General features: G+C 36.3%; 1 protein-coding gene across 2 annotated transcripts in view; it reads left to right on the top strand.

Annotated features, from left to right (window-relative positions):
- LOC145987838 (alpha-galactosidase MYORG) overlaps positions 1 to 19,808 on the top strand; it is a 109,102-nt gene that overhangs the window by 24,680 nt on the left and 64,614 nt on the right. The window contains exon 1 of one of the 2 annotated variants that reach the window (XM_083122581.1): positions 8,726 to 9,015. The exons of the other annotated variant lie outside the window; for it this stretch is intronic. Coding sequence (XP_082978707.1) covers positions 8,980 to 9,015 — 36 coding nt within the window. The 5' untranslated portion in view covers positions 8,726 to 8,979. Of the gene's footprint in view, positions 1 to 8,725; positions 9,016 to 19,808 lie in introns of those variants that run through there. 2 annotated transcript variants of the gene reach the window in all.

A 19,808-nucleotide genomic window follows, 5' to 3' on the forward strand; every position in this document is an offset into this window, starting at 1 on the left:
TGTGAGTGTCAATTCACATTCATGAATTTCATCTAATCATCACTCATCATCGTCGACGCGATTGGTAAAAGTTGCAGAAATTTATAATTAATTTCATTCATATTTATTTTTAATAAATAAAGACTAAATCGACACTCAAAGTATTTCTTTTTCAAGATGGCGTCCATCAACTTCCAGTTTTACAACAGCAAATGCATTGTCCATGTTCGAATTACCAAGCTCAATAATCTAACCGAATTTCACTTCTTCATCTTAATAAAATGCATTTTTCATTATGCCGTCCATCGATTCCCGGTTTTATAATATCATATAAATTTTACCATGTTCTAATTACTATAAGCAATGACCAAAGGAAAAGAAGAATATTAAAGTAAAATTTTCCGATAACGTCCGATTTTCCATAATCATGTTGAATTCCAATGCAGTAATGTCCATAATATCACCAAACCGAATTTCAGTCCTCGATCTGAAGAAATAACATTTTTAAATATGGCATCCATCAACCTCAGGTTTTCCAGAATCATGTTGATTTGTAATGCTCTAATTCCCATAAGCTACCATCAAACCGAATTTCACTCTATCTTAAGAAGTTACACTTTTAATATGGCGTCCATCGACTTCCGGTTTTCCAAAACCATGTTGATTTATCATGGTCTAATTCCCATAAGCTACCATCAAACCGAATTTCACTCTATCTTCAGAAATAACATTTTTCAATATGGCGTCCATCAACTTTCGGTTTTCCAGAACCATGTTGATTTGCCATGCTCTAATTTCCATAAGCTACGATCAAGCCGAATTTCACTCCTCTATCTTAAGAAATAACATTTTTCAATATGGCGTCCATGAACTTCCTGTTTTCCGGAATCACGTTGATTTGCCACGTTCTAATTACCATAAGCTACCACCAAGCTGAGTTTCACCTCTCTATCTTAAGAAGTAACATTTTTCAATATGGCGTCCATCAACTTACGGTTTTCCACAATCATGTTGATTTGCCATACTCTAATTAGCATAAGCTACCGTCAAACCGAATTTCACTTCTCTATCTTAAGAAGTAACGTTTTTCAATATGGCGTCCATCAACTTCCGGTTTTCCACAATCATGTTGATTTAACATACACTAATTAGCAAGATCTACCACCAAATCGAATTTCACTCCTCTCTCTTAAGAAATAACATTTTTAAATATGGCGTCCATCAACTTCCGGTTTTCCACAATCATGTTGATTTGCCATACTCTAATTAGCATAAGCTACCGTCAAACCGAATTTCACTTCTCTATCTTAAGAAGTAACGTTTTTCAATATGGCGTCCATCAACTTCCGGTTTTCCACAATCATGTTGATTTAACATACACTAATTAGCAAGATCTACCACCAAATCGAATTTCACTTCTCCATCTTAAGAAGTAACGTTTTTCAATATGGCATCCATCAACTTCCGGTTTTCCACAATCATGTTGATTTGCCATACTCTAATTAGCATTAGCTACCACCAAGCCGAGTTTCACTTCTCTATCTTAAAAAGTAACATTTTTCAATATGGCGTCCATCAACTTACGGTTTTCCACAATCATGTTGTTTTGCCACGCTTTATTTAAAATAAGCTACCGTTGAACCGAGTTTCACTTCTCTATCTTAAGAAGTAAAATTTTTCAATATGGCGTCCATCAACTTCCGGTTTTCCACAATCATGTTGATTTGCCATGCTTTAATTACCATAAGCTACCGTCACACCGAGTTTCAATTCTCTATCTTACGAATTAAAGTTTTTCAATATGGCGTCCACCAACTTCCGGTTTTTTACAATCACGTGATTTGCCATGTTCTAATTACCATAAGCTACCACCAAGCCGAGTTTCACTTCTCTATCTTAAAAAGTAACATTTTTCAATATGGCGTCCATCAAATTCCGGTTTTCCACAATCATGTTGATTTTTCATGCTCTAATTAGAATAAGCTACCATGAAACTGAATTTCACTTCTATATCTTAAAAGGTAAAATTTTTCAATATGGCGTCCAAAAACTTCCGGTTTTTCACGATCATGTTTATTTACCATGCTTTAATTAGCATAAGCTACCGTTGAACCGAGTTTCACTTCTCTATCTTAAAAAGTAACACTTTTCAATATGGCGTCCATCAACTTCCGGTTTTCCACAATCATGTTGATTTATCGTGCTCTAATTAGCATAAGCTACCGTCAAACCGAATTTCACGTCTCTATCTTAAGAAGTAACATTTTTTCAATATGGCATCCATCAACTTCCGGTTTTCCACAATCATGTTGATTTGCCGTGCTCTAATTAGCATAATCTACCGTCAAACTCAATTTCACTTCTCTACTTGTTCTAAACGTAATGGTGCCTACTGCGCATGCCTCCTAGGAACAGGTTGCCTGAAGGACGAATATCGACCTTTTGCGCAGGTCGTTGTAATTAGTATATTCTACATGAGCTTGTTAAACTAATTGTATCTGTTGTTAATGGTGGTGTGCCAGAGTGACGTCTTCGAAATTTTTTCATAGCTGATACCACTATTAACAAATTAATGAAAGATAAACTAGATATTATTTATACATATTTTTCGGATAAGTAATTATCCAGAAAGATCACGCATTGGTTTTTCTAAAGTTATTATAATAATTTTTTAAACAACGAAATGTATATTTATCGGTATTCCATTTGCTGGTGTGGAATTTTGATTGACAGTAAACTTAATTCGGATACCCTCAGTATGTTATGATACGTACTGTAAGTTCCTGTTACAAATGTTACCCGGTTCATCCATTTCTATCCACGTACCGGTATTTTAATAACAAGCGCTGGTCATAGTGCTTCAGTACCGGTTACCAACTTGTGGTTCCATTTCGTACCCGGTAGCTACCGTTCAGGTACAGTATGTACGGGTACGATCGTACCCGTTCCATCCGAGACCCGTTCCACTCAGTACCTGAAACGAATGGGTCGTTGAGTAACGGTACGCCTAATTTACCCAGGTTGTAGGTAGGTCCAATCTGTCCGGTACTGTGTGGAACGCCAATGCCATTGTAACGCATATCGATAGTTCCGTTCGTAACTTGACAGCGTTACAAGTTGGGTTACGTTACAGGTCCCTGGTGAAGAATGAAAATGTAGACAGCAGATATTATTTTGCTCACAACTTGGTGAAGGATAAATCTACAGGACATGAACAGCAGCTATTACATTCGTTCATCTTGTTTATGAACCGAAGTCTAAGTAGCAGCAAGATTCTCTAGACTTTAAACATCCACATTCCTTCCACATCTGCTTCAAAGGTCAACAGCTCCCAAGTTTTGGGAACGAAGGGGGGTTTCATTGCTTCGGCCGGGGGTGGAATGTACGGAAGGCACTATGAATATTGTACATTTTCTTGTATGATGTAAATATCTGTGGAGACACATGGCACAGTGGTTCGGATCCCACTTTAAACTGCAGGTCCAGTCCCGATTAGCCTTCCTGTGCATAAAGTTGACATAAAACAACAAATCAATCAATCAAAAAGCGGTATGCAGTGTGTAGAAGGGAATGATGTGAGTAGCACTCAATTGGCACTTTAAGAGATGTTTTAGAAAATATAGACAAAAATTGTAGTATTTGTATGATATTAAATTGTATGTTTTATATTAACTTAATTCCCTCTCCTCCGACACACACACATAATTTAGCCTACTCTTCATTTAATACTGTTAAACTTTTGAAAAATTGACTTGGTTTACAAGGACCCCTCACCCCGATAATGCGTTCACGAGCCCTCCTGGAGATCAGGACCTGATTTCGGACGGAACTTGGGCGGCTGTTCCCTGACACCCCCCCCCCCCCCCCATACACATTCACCTTTAACATGCAAGAAAATGAATCAGCTTTTTATGCCCAGATAAATACGAAATGTGAAATAGTTCCAGCCAATTACGAAACTTGTTACAACAGCCTTTCTCTACTCTAACGAATTTGGTGGAGAGTATAAGGGGTGATCCTTTCTGAAGATACCAAAATGTCAATCTCTCTTCCACGTAGTAGACTTTGTACTGCATTTTGCAGACCAACGAGGCTCTGGCGTTTGGGCTCACAGTTTATGTTGTATTTTGTCCATGTATGTTTGTGGTGTGTGTATGTGTGTGAGGACGGTAGTGGGGCAAATTCATTTGTACTTGAAAATTTTAGCAACCTTTCGTAAAGCATATGTTGGGCTGTAAGTTCAGACCCCACTCCCTCCCTTGTCCCCCATCTCCAATAAAATACTGGATACGTTAATTGCATTAATATAGTATGTGAAACTTCTAGCAAACAAACTATGTTAAATAATGAAGTTACGTGAAAAAGAAACACGATGACGCACTGATAATAATTTGAGAAATTTGATAATTTTGAACCTCTGAAAGCGACAGAGCCACTTTAGCATCAGTTATTTAATTTTTGATTAATTGCAAAATGTTTGCAAAGTTTCCATTTTGTTCAATTAAAGAAAATTTGTTATCGAATGTTAATGTTGGGACATTTTATTTTTATATACTTTCAAAAACGTTGAATTTTGCAAAATGTAGAATTATCTCTTTCCAGCATCCAACCTTTACCAACCTTACTTTTAATAATCAGTTCCTTATAATAATTAACACGAATACTATGACTGAAATCAAATTCTATACATGAAACATGCAATATTCAAGTGGCATTATTCACTTCTCACGGGCCCCCACACCACATGTCTATCAATTTTTCCAGATAAAGGATTATTATGTTTTCAGTAAAGAAAATTACATTTGAAATGCAAGGTGATCTAGAGAATTAATGCTTCAAATTGTTGAATAATAATACTAAGGGGAATTTCTTCGGGAAAGAAACATATCGGTACTCTCCAGCTTCTCCTTCCTCACGGCTTATATTTATATAAGTGCCCTTGTTATGAGCTGTAGAATATCTTGAGTACTGCAATCTCCCTTTGTTTTCTAGTTCATTCATGTGCGCTTAGATAAACTGTGAATTTGCTGTACAGGACGTTAGCTGAATCTCCTTTCTGTTTAATGCACAAATCTAAGATAAGACAAGTTAGATCTTGTGCAAACAGACCTGTGTTGAGAACAGATTGCTTCTTCGGGTACTTAGTTGAAGTAATGTCTAGGAGATAAAGTGTTATGATCATTTCCTGTATGTATGTACAATCAAATGATTGCTTAAAACAAGCAACATAAGTAACTGTTGGATTGGCAACTTCCTAGCTTTTACATTTGTATCTTTTTCAGTCTACCTTTACTTAACATTTATCAAAAGCTTTGAGTAAGTCATACTATTTTTAGGCTTTAAAATATCTTGAAGTTTACATGAGAAACTTTCATTAGCGTGTTTAACATTCAGATTAACGACATTGGATAAAAGAAAGATTTACTAACAGTGGTTGACCGTAACGTTTCATTGGACTTGTGAAGTAAGGGAAACACGTGACCTAAAATTTTGCATATCTTTTATAATTTTTTGCTACAAAGTTTTGTTTTTACTGTTATTATAAGGGAAGAGTCTAGAAATTTGTAATTAAAGAAGTAACATAATAAAATTGCTGTATTTATGTCATCCAGAGACCATACTTCATATGAATGGAATGGACAAATAACCGGATATAGTCATTCTAAGCGATATCTCCTCCCGTTATATTTCTTTCAAATTGCCTTCTCTACTTCTAAACTATTTTCAGAAAATGCCTCTAAATATGAAGTACCCGGGTAAATACTTTGTTAAAAACATATTGAAACGGTCACATTAACCGCATCTTTAATTTTAATGTCAAAGAGAGAATATTCATTTTCACCCCTCTAAAGCCATTCACCCCTAAAAAGTAAAGGACATCATCTTTTCTGTCCTCCCTCCTTTAGCATCACGTTTCTTTCTTCATCAATTTTCATCTAATCATAATTAATTATCATCGTCATGTTTAAGGTTGAGGTAAAAAAATGGCAAAAATCAAGAAAAACATAGTGTCATTTCATAATGTTTTAATGGAAGTTTAGAATTCTATTCAGAAAATTTTGGAACACCATTTTACGTATACCACATGCGAAATGTAATTTTGGAAGAAATTCACTACCAGTTTTTCTTGTGTATTGCGGGTGCAATACGTTTTTGAAAGACACGTAATGCCAGCCTATATTTCATATTTTATACTCTGGGAATCGCATTCTTGCAGGCTAATGAGGCTCTAGTGGCTGAATATATACACTGGAATGTATGCTTCCGGTGTTGCAAGCTGAAAAGTGTAATAAAGCCACATTGGAGAGAAATTTGTGGAAAGATTTTTGACTGAGGGGCGCCTGCTACCTTTCCTCTTTACGTCGTAAGTGCATGAAAGACGAGACTCCACATATAATATCATTTTTCTCAAGCCAACAACCTTTGGCAAGCAATGAAGCGAAAATCTTATCTAAAATTGCCAAATAAACACAATAGAAATAAAAACAATAGGTTTGTTGTGGGTGACACATAACTTTGTAATCTCTATGTTGCCATGTAACTTTTACGATCCAGGAGAGAATAGATACATTTACCAGTTCGTCCTGCATCCGTTACTAGCTTTTGGGATTGATATAATTTTCGACACGGCTTGCAATTCAGAAACCACTTTCCTTCCCTTTCTTCATTCCATTCGTGTCCTGTTTTAACTTTTAACTTTTCTCACTCTTATTGTTTCTTTTTGATCTTTTCTTCCACTCCCTTCTGGTTTCTCATATTTTCTGCTTGATCTCTCAATTTGTTCTATTTACATATCGATTTTTCATTTTTTATGTCTTATTTCTTTCTTTGTTCTTTGTTTCCTCTCCCCCTTCTCTCTCTTCTTTTTTCTGTGCGTTCTAATTTATTCTTTTATTCCTTTTATGCAGAGCCGGACTAGTACACCAGGCCAAAATCCCGGTGCACCCTTCCCTAAACACACACGACGCCTTTTTATTCCCAAGTTCACTCTTTTCTTTTCTGAGTTTTTAAAATGTTTTGTTTTAAACACAGAGAGGCTAATCGAGACTGGACCTACAATTTAAAGTTGGATTCGAACCACTATGTGCCTCCGTCGCGAACCTGGTACCCCTTGATTACGAGGCGACGATGTTACGTTACCACTACGCCATCAGGGAGGTTCCTTCTTTTCTGTTGCATGCAGATCTGTAGCTATGGAATTCAAAGGGGGGCGCAAAACAGGCAAAAAGAAGGAGAAAAATACTCAAGAGTAAAGTCGCGAAGCCTCGTGAATATATTGGTGCTCTATTAAATTAAGTTCATATTGTTGTCGACTTGAAAATAAATAAGTTTACTAAAATTTTGTTTCTCGTTTGGTTGTGAGTTGAAGATGGCTGCATTAGCAATCGAGGTTGTTCTCGGGAGAGCTCTGTGCGATGTATAGGGTGAAAAACATCTTTACTACAAGAGTACACTACTGACTATAATAGCAAATAATATCATATTGTTTTCGAGATTGGGGGGTAGCGGATCATCTCAAATGCAGCGAAATTCCTTTTTAAAGGACGGATATTATTTTCATGTAGTTTCTACATTTTTTAAAAAAATGGAGTTGAGAATACATTAGGAGGTGCCCAGGCATTCCTGGTACCCCTTGCTCACGCATATGGTGACAATGGTATTGTCTAGTGCTTTTATAACTATATTTATTCTAACACTATGTTATGAGAAAGCACCTCACCTGAAGACGAGGTAGTATTAGATTGATTGATTGGTTTGTTTTATTTTACTTCGCATTTGTGCCACATTTGGCTATTGGCTAATTTGCGAAGATGAGGATGGGGATGTGATAGGGATGTGATGAAATTGATGCATAGACACTCACAAATATCCATGCCCAGGCCGGGATTCGAACCCGAGACCCCTGGCTTCGTAGCGCAATGTGCTAACCACTCCGCCACGGGGGCCGGAATGCAGTATTAGAATAATAATATTTAAAATCACTAGGCAAAGGAGGGATGGCGCAGTGGAAGCGTCGTCGCCTTGTAATCAAGGAGTCCCGGTGGAGGCACATAGTGGTTCGGATCCCACTTTAAACTGTAGGCCCAGTCCCGATTAGCCTTACTGTGCATAAAGGGGACTAAAACATCAAATCAACTAATTAATCAAAACTAGGCAAACGATAATGTGAAATTAACATTGCATGCTAAGAAACTGTTTTGTTTCGTTTCAAAATATCGAAAACACTAGCATTTTACTTTTTTTTAGTGTTTCTATAGTATTCATCATGTAGTACATATAAGATGGTGGACTGCACAGCGCGCTGCGACGCCAGAGGTCCCGAATTTAAATCCCGGCCTGGACATGGGTGTTCTTTGTGAATGTCCCTTCATCAATTTCATCATATCATCAATCATCCTCATCTTCGCGGTTAGCTAAAAGTGGCAGAAAAAGAAAGTAAAAGAAACCAAATAAATCATATTATTATTATTATTTCATTTCTCTATATTAACAGTGTTGTTCTGATCGTAAAATTCTCATTAATCTTTGAAATGCAAAATAGTGATATGTAATTTACTCTTATATGAATTTGACTCCTTTGGAACCGCGACCGCCCTTTTAATTCACCTATGGAAACGCCACTGAGTGGGGCGGGGCGGAGGTCACAGAAGGAAAAACCGACGCAGACCGGTTTCCTAGCTCCCTTAATCTGTGCTCCCCGCGTCCTTCGTGCCAGCTGATAGGCGGACGAGGGGAGGCCATGCTGCTGTGCCTGCCAATGCGTCATCAAGCAAGGCCTCATTCAGTTCAGCTGAACGTGTGTTTGTGTTTGTTGTGGTTCGACTACCTGTTGATCCGAGTGCTATGTGAACACAAGGAAATAGGCAGATGTGTGCCACTTCAATAGTTTTTATACGTACCTTTCAATGTGTGTGACTAGTGGTGTTAGAAACGTACTGTAACAACTGCAGGCACTCGATCACTCATGTAAACTCAACTGGTGTGGAGTTCGGTGTAGACATGGCGCCTGGTGCTGTGAGGGAGCCCAACGGACAGGTGAGACCCAGAAAACTGGCTTGATTTGCACCTTACTGATAAACGCAAAACTTTCCTTTTAACTTGAATTAGGAAAACAACTCGCATATCTTTGAAGTCCTTGTGATGATGCACTTTCTAATTTGTACCCTGGTCGTATTTTGTAATGTATATTTCGAAAGTGAATCAGACAGCTACATTTTTATGTTTAATTTTTATAGCCACATAAATTCCTCTATGGTATAAGCCCTTCGGCAAGCTACCAGGGGGAAGAAATTACGAAATTACTAGGCACAACGCTGTTGTCAACAGTGGCGAACCAGAAGGGATTGTGGGGGGAGGGGGTTGCAGCCCTTTTCAGAAAATTGATGGCGCCTCAGTTAGAAAAAAAAATCGGTATGACGTAAGATGACCGGACCCCTCTCCGATTTTCTTCATATTTGGCATACTTACTAATTGAGGCCTGCTAATGACGAATCTGAAGTTAAAATTTGTCGGAAACGTCTAGAAATTGCAAAATAATTGCGAACCATTGACGCTAGCCCCATGAACCATCGACGTGTGGTTAGGTTAGTTTCGGTTAGGTTAGGCAAACATAGTTAAAATTTGGTGTCATGGTAGTATCAGGAATATATATATTTGCTTGCGAAAATCGACGGTTTCCATTCTAACGCTTATTTTGCAATTTCTAGACATTTCCGACAACTTTTAACTTCAGATTCGTTATTAGGAGTCGTCAATTAGTGAATATGCCAAATATCAAGAAAATCGGAGAGGGGTCCGGTCATCTTAAGTCGAAGTCGTTCCAAAAAATCTTTACTGTTAACGTACATGATGGCAATACTATTAACCATATACACACATTATGCATTACCATTTTAATTCCCTGAAAAATTAGCAAACTGATGTTCGAAAGTACAACGTGTCTAAGAGCAAGTTCACAAGGAGTAGAAATTCATCGGTACCTTAGTGAGAAGTAATTTTCTTAGTTTTACCTGTTTATTTCCTCAAGCAGCCAATATGGTAATTTTTATATGTAGCATACATACATTGCATAGCCTGTGAGTAATTGCTAATCTCACCTGCGGCTGCATAGTGTAAAGTAGCATTACAGACATATGATAATCCCCTCCCCCCAGGGAGGGACATGCATGGTATTTTCCCCAAAAGGGTGCTGTTCCCCTAAGAAGCTCTGCTTCACTTTGAAGTTGTGACATTCCTGCGACGACACCTTTTAATTAAGGCATATTACTATGAGTGAACTGAAATATGTATGCCTATATACAGGGCTCGAAAACAGCCTGGCAACTGTGATCTTTTGCTGTAATATTGCCATTTTTTAAAGTTTTCATGTATGAAATTTTGAAGATTCTAAGTTCAAATTGCAGTACAGCGTAAGTTAGCAAATGATTTTTTTTATCAATGTTGTGAACATTTCATAGAATCAGTAACTATTTCTTACTCCTTGTCCCCCAACCCCTAATTTTCTGCTTTCTCACATGATTTACGAATGTTTTGAATACGATGATGCTCAACTTCTTATAGCAGTGGCGTACGCAAGGGGGGGTTACGGGGTTTAAACCCCCCCCTTGAGCTTGTGAAATATTATGAAAAATGCTGTGGGAAAAAAATTAAATGGCCAATTTTTCAGTCAAAGATCTGGGACAATAATATTACTATTACTACTTCTACTACTACTACTACTAATAATAATATAATAATAATTTGAATTATTATTTCCATGCAGCATGGAGAAAAGCACAGCATTCCAAACACACGCGTCTTTCAGAGTGATGCCTTGAAAATAACCACGAGTTTATGAGGTTAGGTTAGGGTAACTATGATTTAAAAGAGAAAACAGTTGTTTTGTATCTCAGTTGCAACAATGTTCAACACACTGGCGTACGCAGGTTTTTTTGTCGGAAGGGGCTGGAATAGTAAATGTGGATAGCAAATGACTTCGATTTGGAGGGCAGGATGCATAATAAAATATTTCGTATTTTTGGAGCTTTTCAATCTATTAAAATTGTATTCAAAGACAAAAATGGTAATCGAGATTCACTTTAAAAGGGGTTTCGCATTTACATATTTTGATTTTTTAAAGTTCTTAACGGATTTTTGTTTGAAAAATTCTGATTTTATCAAAATTTCGGTAGGGGCTGGAACATCATCGGCCATCCCTCTACGTACGCCAGTGTTCAACGAACATGTATTTTTTTTGTGTGTGTGAACAATGAGAATTAACTAAATAAAGTTATTGGAACGTTGTAAGAGGCTAATGTATAGACAAAGGCTAGGCGGACAAGAATACAGTCACCAATTGTTTACCACAGCTCGTTTGTATGTCTCACCTTGTTGACTAGACAATTATTAAAACGACAATAAGCTTAACTATTGTAAAATGTTTTGTTGGTAAGAACAGCGAGATAATCCAGATGTGAATTATCGGGGACATTTATGCGGGGGAAAAGCTGCAAAATTCCAACCAATTTCGGGAATCGAATCCGAATCTCCCGCGTGATTGTCACTTGTCAGACGCTCTATCGACCAGATCACCGCAGCTCCTTGGATGAGTTCCATACTTTGATTATTTCAATTTATTTTAATATATTTTCTTGTATTTATGGATCTTCTTCACCCTTGAAATGTCTCACTAGGCAATTATTTCGTAACAAAGAAACAAAACAATGCTCCCAGGATTTGATAAAAATCGAATGACTAGAAAGTAATTTCATTCTATTGTTTTCATAAATACTATATTTATGTAGATCTCTACTACTTAATAGTAGTAGTAGTGGTATTTGTAGTATTATTAGTATTAATTCAGCTAATTAATTAATTATAAGTATTAATTAATTGTGATTATTATTATTTAATTAAAGTATAATAAAACAATGATAATGTGAATTTGGAAAAAAGTTTTAGAAATAACACCCCCCTTGATGAAATCCTGCGTACGCTACTGTCTTATAGTATGCACAATTTGCCAGTAGGTGGTTTCCTGGTGCCTGAATGTCAGAGCTGGCACCTAGCTCTGATGAAGATTTTTCGAGCAAGTCTGGATTCGAACCCAGGATCCCTGGATCTACTACTTAAATATTAAACTTGTCTTAACTGAGGGAAACTTTCTTCCTTGCTAATGATAAACATTGTATATATACAGGGCTCGAAAAATCCCAGTCATCAGGTCACCATGGCGATTAAAAATTCCAGCCTGGCGACTGTGATCTTTTGCTATAATGTTGCCAGTCTTTTAAGTTTGCATGTAGTTTTGAAGATTCTAAGTTCAAATTGCAGTATAGCAAGTTAGCAAATAACTTTTTTGAAAAACTCAATATGCTGACCAAGGCAGAAATTTATTTTATTTTAAAACATAAACTAAACGTAACATTTCAACCGTCTAGCAAGGTCTTCTTCAGACTCTGCTCCAAGTAAAGTCAACGGCAAAGATAATGGTAAGCAAATTGTCCACCGCTATTTTATTTACTTTTTTATTCTACATCTTGTGTTTTAAGGAATGAAACTATGTTGGTTTGAAGCACGCATTGTTCTTTGCTTATTGAAGTTATTATTTCAATTCAGTGTCACCATATCGTATAATTCAGACCGAATGAAAATGGTGGTGGACAATTCGCCTACTGTTTCTTTTGCCGTTGGGTGTACAAAAGACCTTGCTACAAGGTTGAAACGTTACCTTAAGTTTATGTTTTAAAATAAAATAAATTTCTGCCTTGGTCAGCATATTGAGTTTTTCATATCATGGAAACAAGGCTTAATGGTGTTATGATTTTTTTATCAACGTTGTGAACATTTCATAGAATCGGTAACTATTCCTTACTCTTTTGTCCCCCAACCCCAAATTTTCTGCTTTCTCACATGATTTAGCAATGTTTTGAATACGATGATGCTCAACTTCTTACAGTATGCACAATTTACCAGTAGGTGGTTTCCTGGTGCCTGAATTGCAGATTTGGCGCCTAGCTCTGATGAAGATTTTTCGAGCACTGTATATATATATATATATATATATATATATATATATATATATATAATAAAATTTTCTTCAAAGCTAGGTGCCAGGTAGCAATTGTGCATACTACAGTATGTTTCAAAATTCACACAATCCAAACTTTGAAAATGTAGGCTATATAATGATAATCGTAAGAGATATTTACACCGGGTTTTCTGCACTAAACTAATCCTGTAGGCTATCACTGGGTTCATAAATTTATGTTAGCATTTATCTAAATAAATATAATTACATTACTTTAAAAAAAAAAATGCTGAAAAATCTGGTTTTCAACAATAAATACAAACTCTTAAACAATTTGTGGGATCATTTGTTGGTGTTTGACTGGTTGTAAAACAGTTGCTTTGTGAGGTACAGCAGAAGGAGGGCATTTTTTTTGGAAAACCTCTTGCTCATGAGTGTAAGAATGAGTAGTAAAATATTCTTCAGCAATGTACACGTACTGCTCCAATAAATACGCCATACTGAATCAATTTTAAAAAACAGGCGCAGTAGAGGCGAAAGTGAGCGAGGAGAATTCAATGTAACCAGCGGCAGCCTAGAATTCTCTCAAAAGCCCTATTTCGGCACAAAATCTTGATTTACGATTTTTCACGTAAATGTATAGCCAATGCTTACATATAATTAAGCCTTGTTTTCATATTAAAAATACTAAGTTGCTGACCAAGGAAGTTTATTAAGATAAAAAACACTTAACAGGTAATGTTTCAACCCTGTATCAGGGTGTTCCTCAAACGAAGAACTAAACTAAAAAAAACAACTAAAATTTTAGTTTAGTTCTTCGTCTGAGGAAGACCCTGGTACAGGGTTGAAACGTTACCTGTTAAGTGGTTTTTATCTTAATATACTGCCTTGGTCAGCAACTTAGTGTTTCCAATACTTAGACACATGTTGCACGCGACTGTTGACAATATTTCGACCTGCTAGTTTTCCCATAGGCGAAGATATGTCCCAAAAATGGCACTTTTTATCTAACCCTTAAAATCACCAGTCAAAAATTCTTCAAATGTTGTACTAGACCAGTATTTGTCGCAAATGACAGACTGACATGGCATCAGTCATCAAATGTCTAATTATGACCCTTCAATCATTTCTTACATATTTTCTTACTCAGAAGTTCATTTCTGGAAAAAAATGAATGCTGCTTTCAGTCAGTTATTAATTTATCAGCCATTGCAGTTGTCACGGACGTTACAGTTTTAATAATTTAAAGCTCTTAACATTAAAATTAAATGTATTTTGTGAACTTTTTTAAACATGAAACACAGTAAATGGTGATGACCTCCCTACAGAAAAAACTATGTTGAGTAAAATGTATTACTATTCCGGAAACTGAAAAAAATGTTCAGTCACGGATGTCACAGAATTTGTGAACTCACATTACAGGCTGTGAACTAAAATTTAAAAATCCAGGTTACTGCTTGAGACAAAATTCATTTTATACTCATTGTGTTGATCTGCAAGCTTTACAGGTTCTAGTTCTGATCTATTAATTCACAAAAACAAAAAGGAATTGATTTTATAATTGCTTTATTCATGTCACGGATGTTACATGGAATTCGTCACGGATGTTACATCTGACATAATATATGACAGACAGTTAAGATTTGTACTGTTCTACCTTTCTTAAATTAATAAGATTACATGGTATAATTAACAGAATTATGCAGTCTCACATAATTAAGTCTCTAATTAGAAATCACAGCAAATAATTTTATTTATTGGAAGAAACCATGGATTGGAGAAAAGTCTTGTGTGGTCATTATCCAATTTGTAATTATTATAACACAAATAGGATTTTAAAGACTTTTCTTAGAAATAAAAATCCTACAAGCAGATTTTGCTTTTGAAATCATAGATAACTCTACTTCCATTTTCCGTTATAGTTGGATTAGATAGAATGTGGACCACCTGCTTAATGTTTATTTATTTTTCATCCTCTTTATTAGGTACGAATAAATTGCCAGTTTTTCCATACTGCTTCAAGAAGATCACACGTAAATCACCACTGTTTCGCAAAACACTTGTCTGACACACTTCAACATAGTTATGGCTAACCTGAGTCTTTCCATGACCAGTGATGCAGACTTCAACGTATACTCAGGTACAATATTCACATTGAGTTCACATAGGTCTAATTCTTCGGTTTTCGAGTTATGTCCAAGTTCATTTAAGTTGTTTTCAACAGATGCATCATCATCATCATCACAGTCATCAGAATATGATTCAGATCAATTTTCTTGATTTGATGTATTTCTTGTATTCCTGGTGCCGTTCGCACGTACTCCCATCGTTTGTTCAAAAATACTGAAGTTTCTTCTGTCTCTTGGTTACAAAAAGAACCTCAGTTGACTTACATTGAGCTTCAGTGACTTTGTAGAATTCTTCAGCATTTTGAACAGTACAAAGTAGTGATTTTACTGCTATTGAAGAATATGAGCCCAAAGCTGAAGGGTTTGGAGGTGTATTGGTCTTCATTGCTTCGGCTTTTTTCCTCCTCCACTCCTGTACCCTCAATCTAGTCTTTTCTCTCCTCAAATTCAAAAGGTTTTTGTCTTTTGCACACTTTTCCTTTTCTTGCCTTTTTAACCTATTTCTTTCTCTATCCTTTTCCAAATATGCAGCCCATCTCTCTGGATTTTCAGATTTCATTTTAGCTCTCATTTTTGCAATTCTAGGAGCAGACTTTGCAGGTGGCATTATCTGCAACAAGAGAAAACATAAACTTGGACCAAATTATAGGTTATTTTATGTTTCTGTTAGCTACCACTGATTTTAAGGACATTTCATTATAACATAAAAAATAAATTCTAGATGGAACGAAGAAAAATAATTTCATTTTACTCTGACTTAATAAAATCAAGTTCTACACATCAATAATATATTTTAAATCTCTCTGAATTATACCAGTAATAGGTTATGTAACATGGACTATAGTTCATAAAGTTAGACAACCCAAACCTAAAAGTATCAGTGGTGATAGAAATGTAACATCCGTGACATCTATTTTATTCTTATTTAAACTCGGATAATATCTTTAAGATGGTAGGATCCAAGTATTTTACTAGAATGTCAACATTATCTACTTTTGACAAAAACAAATTTAGTTCAATTCTGTATTTTTAAAAAGTATCTTCTTTTTGTCACGGATGTTACACCATGTACATCTAATTACTGTTTTACATTTAAGTCATAAATTTACTCACCTTGGTCTCTGAAATTCAGTGAGTAGACTCTCAAAACATAAACTCAGCAGTAAGCTTCCTGAGATTGGAGTTAACAGTTGAACTGCATGTCTATAAGGGAGCTGCCAACTTACTGAATGCTACTGGCCATGTATTGCCAACTAAAAGCAGCTATTTCTTGTAACAATAAAACATATCAAATATATTATTTTTCAAAATATCTCAGCAGAATGCTTAAATGAGAAGTTTTATCTATTCATTGCATGCAAATAGAACATATTTTTGATATTTTTTTTTTTGATATAATTCCCTCTTTACCCGGAATGGCTGTTATATAATTTTCTGTACGGAGTGAACTGAATTTTAAGCATTGAAAAATATCTCAATGGATGAGGTTTTATAATGCAGAAAAACCGGTGTAAATATCTCTTACGGTTTTCATGATATACATTTCCAAAGTTTGGGTTGTGCGACTTTTGAAACACTCTGTATATGATGCTGAGCATCACGGTATTCAAAACATCGCTTAATTATTTGAGAAAGCAGGAAATGGGGTATTGGGGCCAAAGGGTAAGAAATTGTTACTGACTCTATAGAATGTTCACATCATTGATAAAAGAAAAAAATCATTTGCTAAATTACGCTCTACTGCAATTTGACTCATCAAAATTTTTTACATATTACAGCAAAAGATCAGTCGCCAGGCTGAAATTTTTAGTTGCCATGGCGACTTGGCGACCGGGATTTTTCGAGCCCTATATATATATATTCTTATTCATAGATAGATAGACTATATTTTTGGCAAAATGTCAATAAAGCATCATTGAATAATTTCTTGCAAGAATTTTTAATGACCCATAATCTTTACAGTCTGTCACATCCCTCCCCACTAAAATATTTTGGACTCTAGATAGAGAGAGAGAGAGAGAGCTCTCTTTCTCTCTCTATCTGGAAAGGAGACAATGAGAGAGAGAGAGAGAGCTCTCACTCTCTCTGAGAGGGAGAGAGAGAGTGATTTATATATATATATATATATATATATATATATATATATATATATATATGCATGTATGTGTGTGTGTGTTTAGGTGTATATTGCTTGAGATTTTAATTTAGCATTCATTTCACCTTTACAGCAGGGCTTGGATATGTCACATAGTGTGTATTCATAGTGGAACTGAATAAATATATATTCAAACAAATCACAAAAGTCAACTGTCATAACAAATTCGAAAACAATACACTGTGCTCCTCAAAACTCAAATATTTAACTAGCAAATAGTTCCTCAGTCTACCCATGTGTACAAGAATTCTATAAAAATCCAAATCTAAAAAAAAACACATAAAAATACTAAATTTACACACAAAGACAAAAACTGCTTTCATAAAATACTCAACTTACTATGGTGTATGTAAAATACATAACAATGTACATCTGGACAGGTTCAATAAACTTCTACACTTTATTTTCACTCTTTGTACACATGCTTAGAAGCTTCCATCGATGTTAAGAATGATAATTATATAACAGGAACATATAGAAATTATGGCTTTATTGCAATCCAATCATGTAGACTGAATTGTATCTTAGCAAATATGCTGTATAAATAAATCACGAGAGCACTAAGTGCGACGAGTACAAGTAACACACAGCAAATGCAAAATGAAGAATTTATGACAATATCTTCAATCATATTTCAAGTGAAGACAGATTTAACAATTTAGAAAATCGACTTACATCTAAACCAATACCACCTTAATGGAATATTCTTGGAAATAATTAGCTACGTATAAGAAAATTATCACTTGCATCTTGTTTGGATAAAGCATTATTGTTATTCATTTGCATTTCAGAATTTCCAATAAAATGTATTCACAATTTGAATAGTTATAATGTCAGAGATTATTAAGATACAATTTTCAAAATTTAAAATAATTTACAGACATGAATAATTTTCTTTGTGAAACGCCTATTTTCAAACTGATGACTGTTCTGGTCCAGGTACTGATGGAAACCCCAAACAGGCGCATTCTCATTCAATGACTACATTCAATTCGTCGACTGCAAGTCTAGTGGCGTGAGGTAGGTGAACGGGAAGGATATTTTTCTGCCTCTTCATCCAATGCATCTGTTCGGCACATTTTTACTAGTACTACTCACAAAACTGTACTCTCTGAATGCCAGTGCTTCAAAATGCAGTGGACACTTGATTTTGATATTCCTGTTAACGTGCATACACATTTTTAGGGGACACCCTGTATATAAAAGAGCGTATCCTGACTGATTGACTCACAACCCAAACCCCTGGATCTGTGTACCTGAGAGTTCAGAATTGTCTTACCCCTATGACCTAAGCAATAGGGATTATCTGAAATTCAAATGCTATGGGGGGATATTAAAGTGTATTTTTCTTTTAGTTGTTTTGATAGGTTTATGGCCCAAATTCCTGGATCTAGATACCGAAAAGTTTAGGGGGTGTCTATGTCTTAAGACATAAGCACACACTAAAATGGGATTTTTCGAAATTCATTTACTAAAGTGGCCGCGGTGGCTCAGTCGGTAACGCGTCTGACTACCATGCTCAAGGTCCCGGGTTCGATCCCCGGCCGGTTCAAATCCGGGAACTTTTCTAACGATGAAAGCGGCCCCGGCGCCCACCCAGCGTCGAATAACATGGGTACCTGGGGGAAACCCTGGGGGGTAAAGGCGGTCAGGGGCGTGATGCTGATCACATCACCCCCACTCACGACCGGATCAAGAAAGTGTGGGGCGTTACCCCCACACCCCCTATACGCCTTCATGGCGTGGTGCTATGCACAGGGGAACACTTTACCTTTTTTTTATTTACTAAAGTGGAAAGAAAGTGAAGTTATTCTTTATTTTATTTTGATACGTTTACAACCCCAATCTATGGACCTAGAAACTAGAGACCTGCACAAGACCCGGAAAAAAACCCGTCTGCGAGGAGGTGCGCCTACAATAATATGCAACACGCACGTCAAGCCCAGGTGTTCGAAATCGCGCAAGTGAGCTTCGCGTCACAGTTGTGCACAGGCATCGATGCCTGCCAGGCTTTTCTATTACCCGGGTCTTAAGAAGACCCGTGAGACTCGATGTAGTTCTTGCAGCTAGACGGCGAGCACTACTGTCAGTGTTGCCAACGGCCATTATATTTCACTACGCATGGAAATATTTGAATTTCTGCTAGGCGCAGGTGCCTTGAGGTTGTATAACCATTGGCGTAGCAAGGGGTGAGCGAAGTGGGCGACCACCCTGGGCCTTGCGCATGTAGGGGCCTCACGTCCCATGAGGTTGATACGAAAAACGTAATAAATGGAAGTGAGAAAGATAGAAAAGGCTAATTTTTGTGAGCAATAAAATTAAAACATTTTTTTATCTGGCTTTATATTCTAGTTTAACGTTATAATTTGAACGAATACGTCAAATCAGAGGCGGGCGGGAGCTCTAAGCCTAAGGGGTCCCAAAAAGTCAAAACAATTCTCATTTCTCCTGTGAAACATTAACGCAAAAATTGCTTGGACAATTTTATCCAATTATTATTTTCTTGAATAGAAAGCGCTTTGTCTTGGCTTTCTTG

This window comes from Lepisma saccharinum, chromosome 5, assembly GCF_977018435.1.
Source record: "Lepisma saccharinum chromosome 5, izLepSacc3.1, whole genome shotgun sequence".
In the NCBI taxonomy this organism is placed as follows: Eukaryota; Metazoa; Arthropoda; class Insecta; order Zygentoma; family Lepismatidae; genus Lepisma; species Lepisma saccharinum.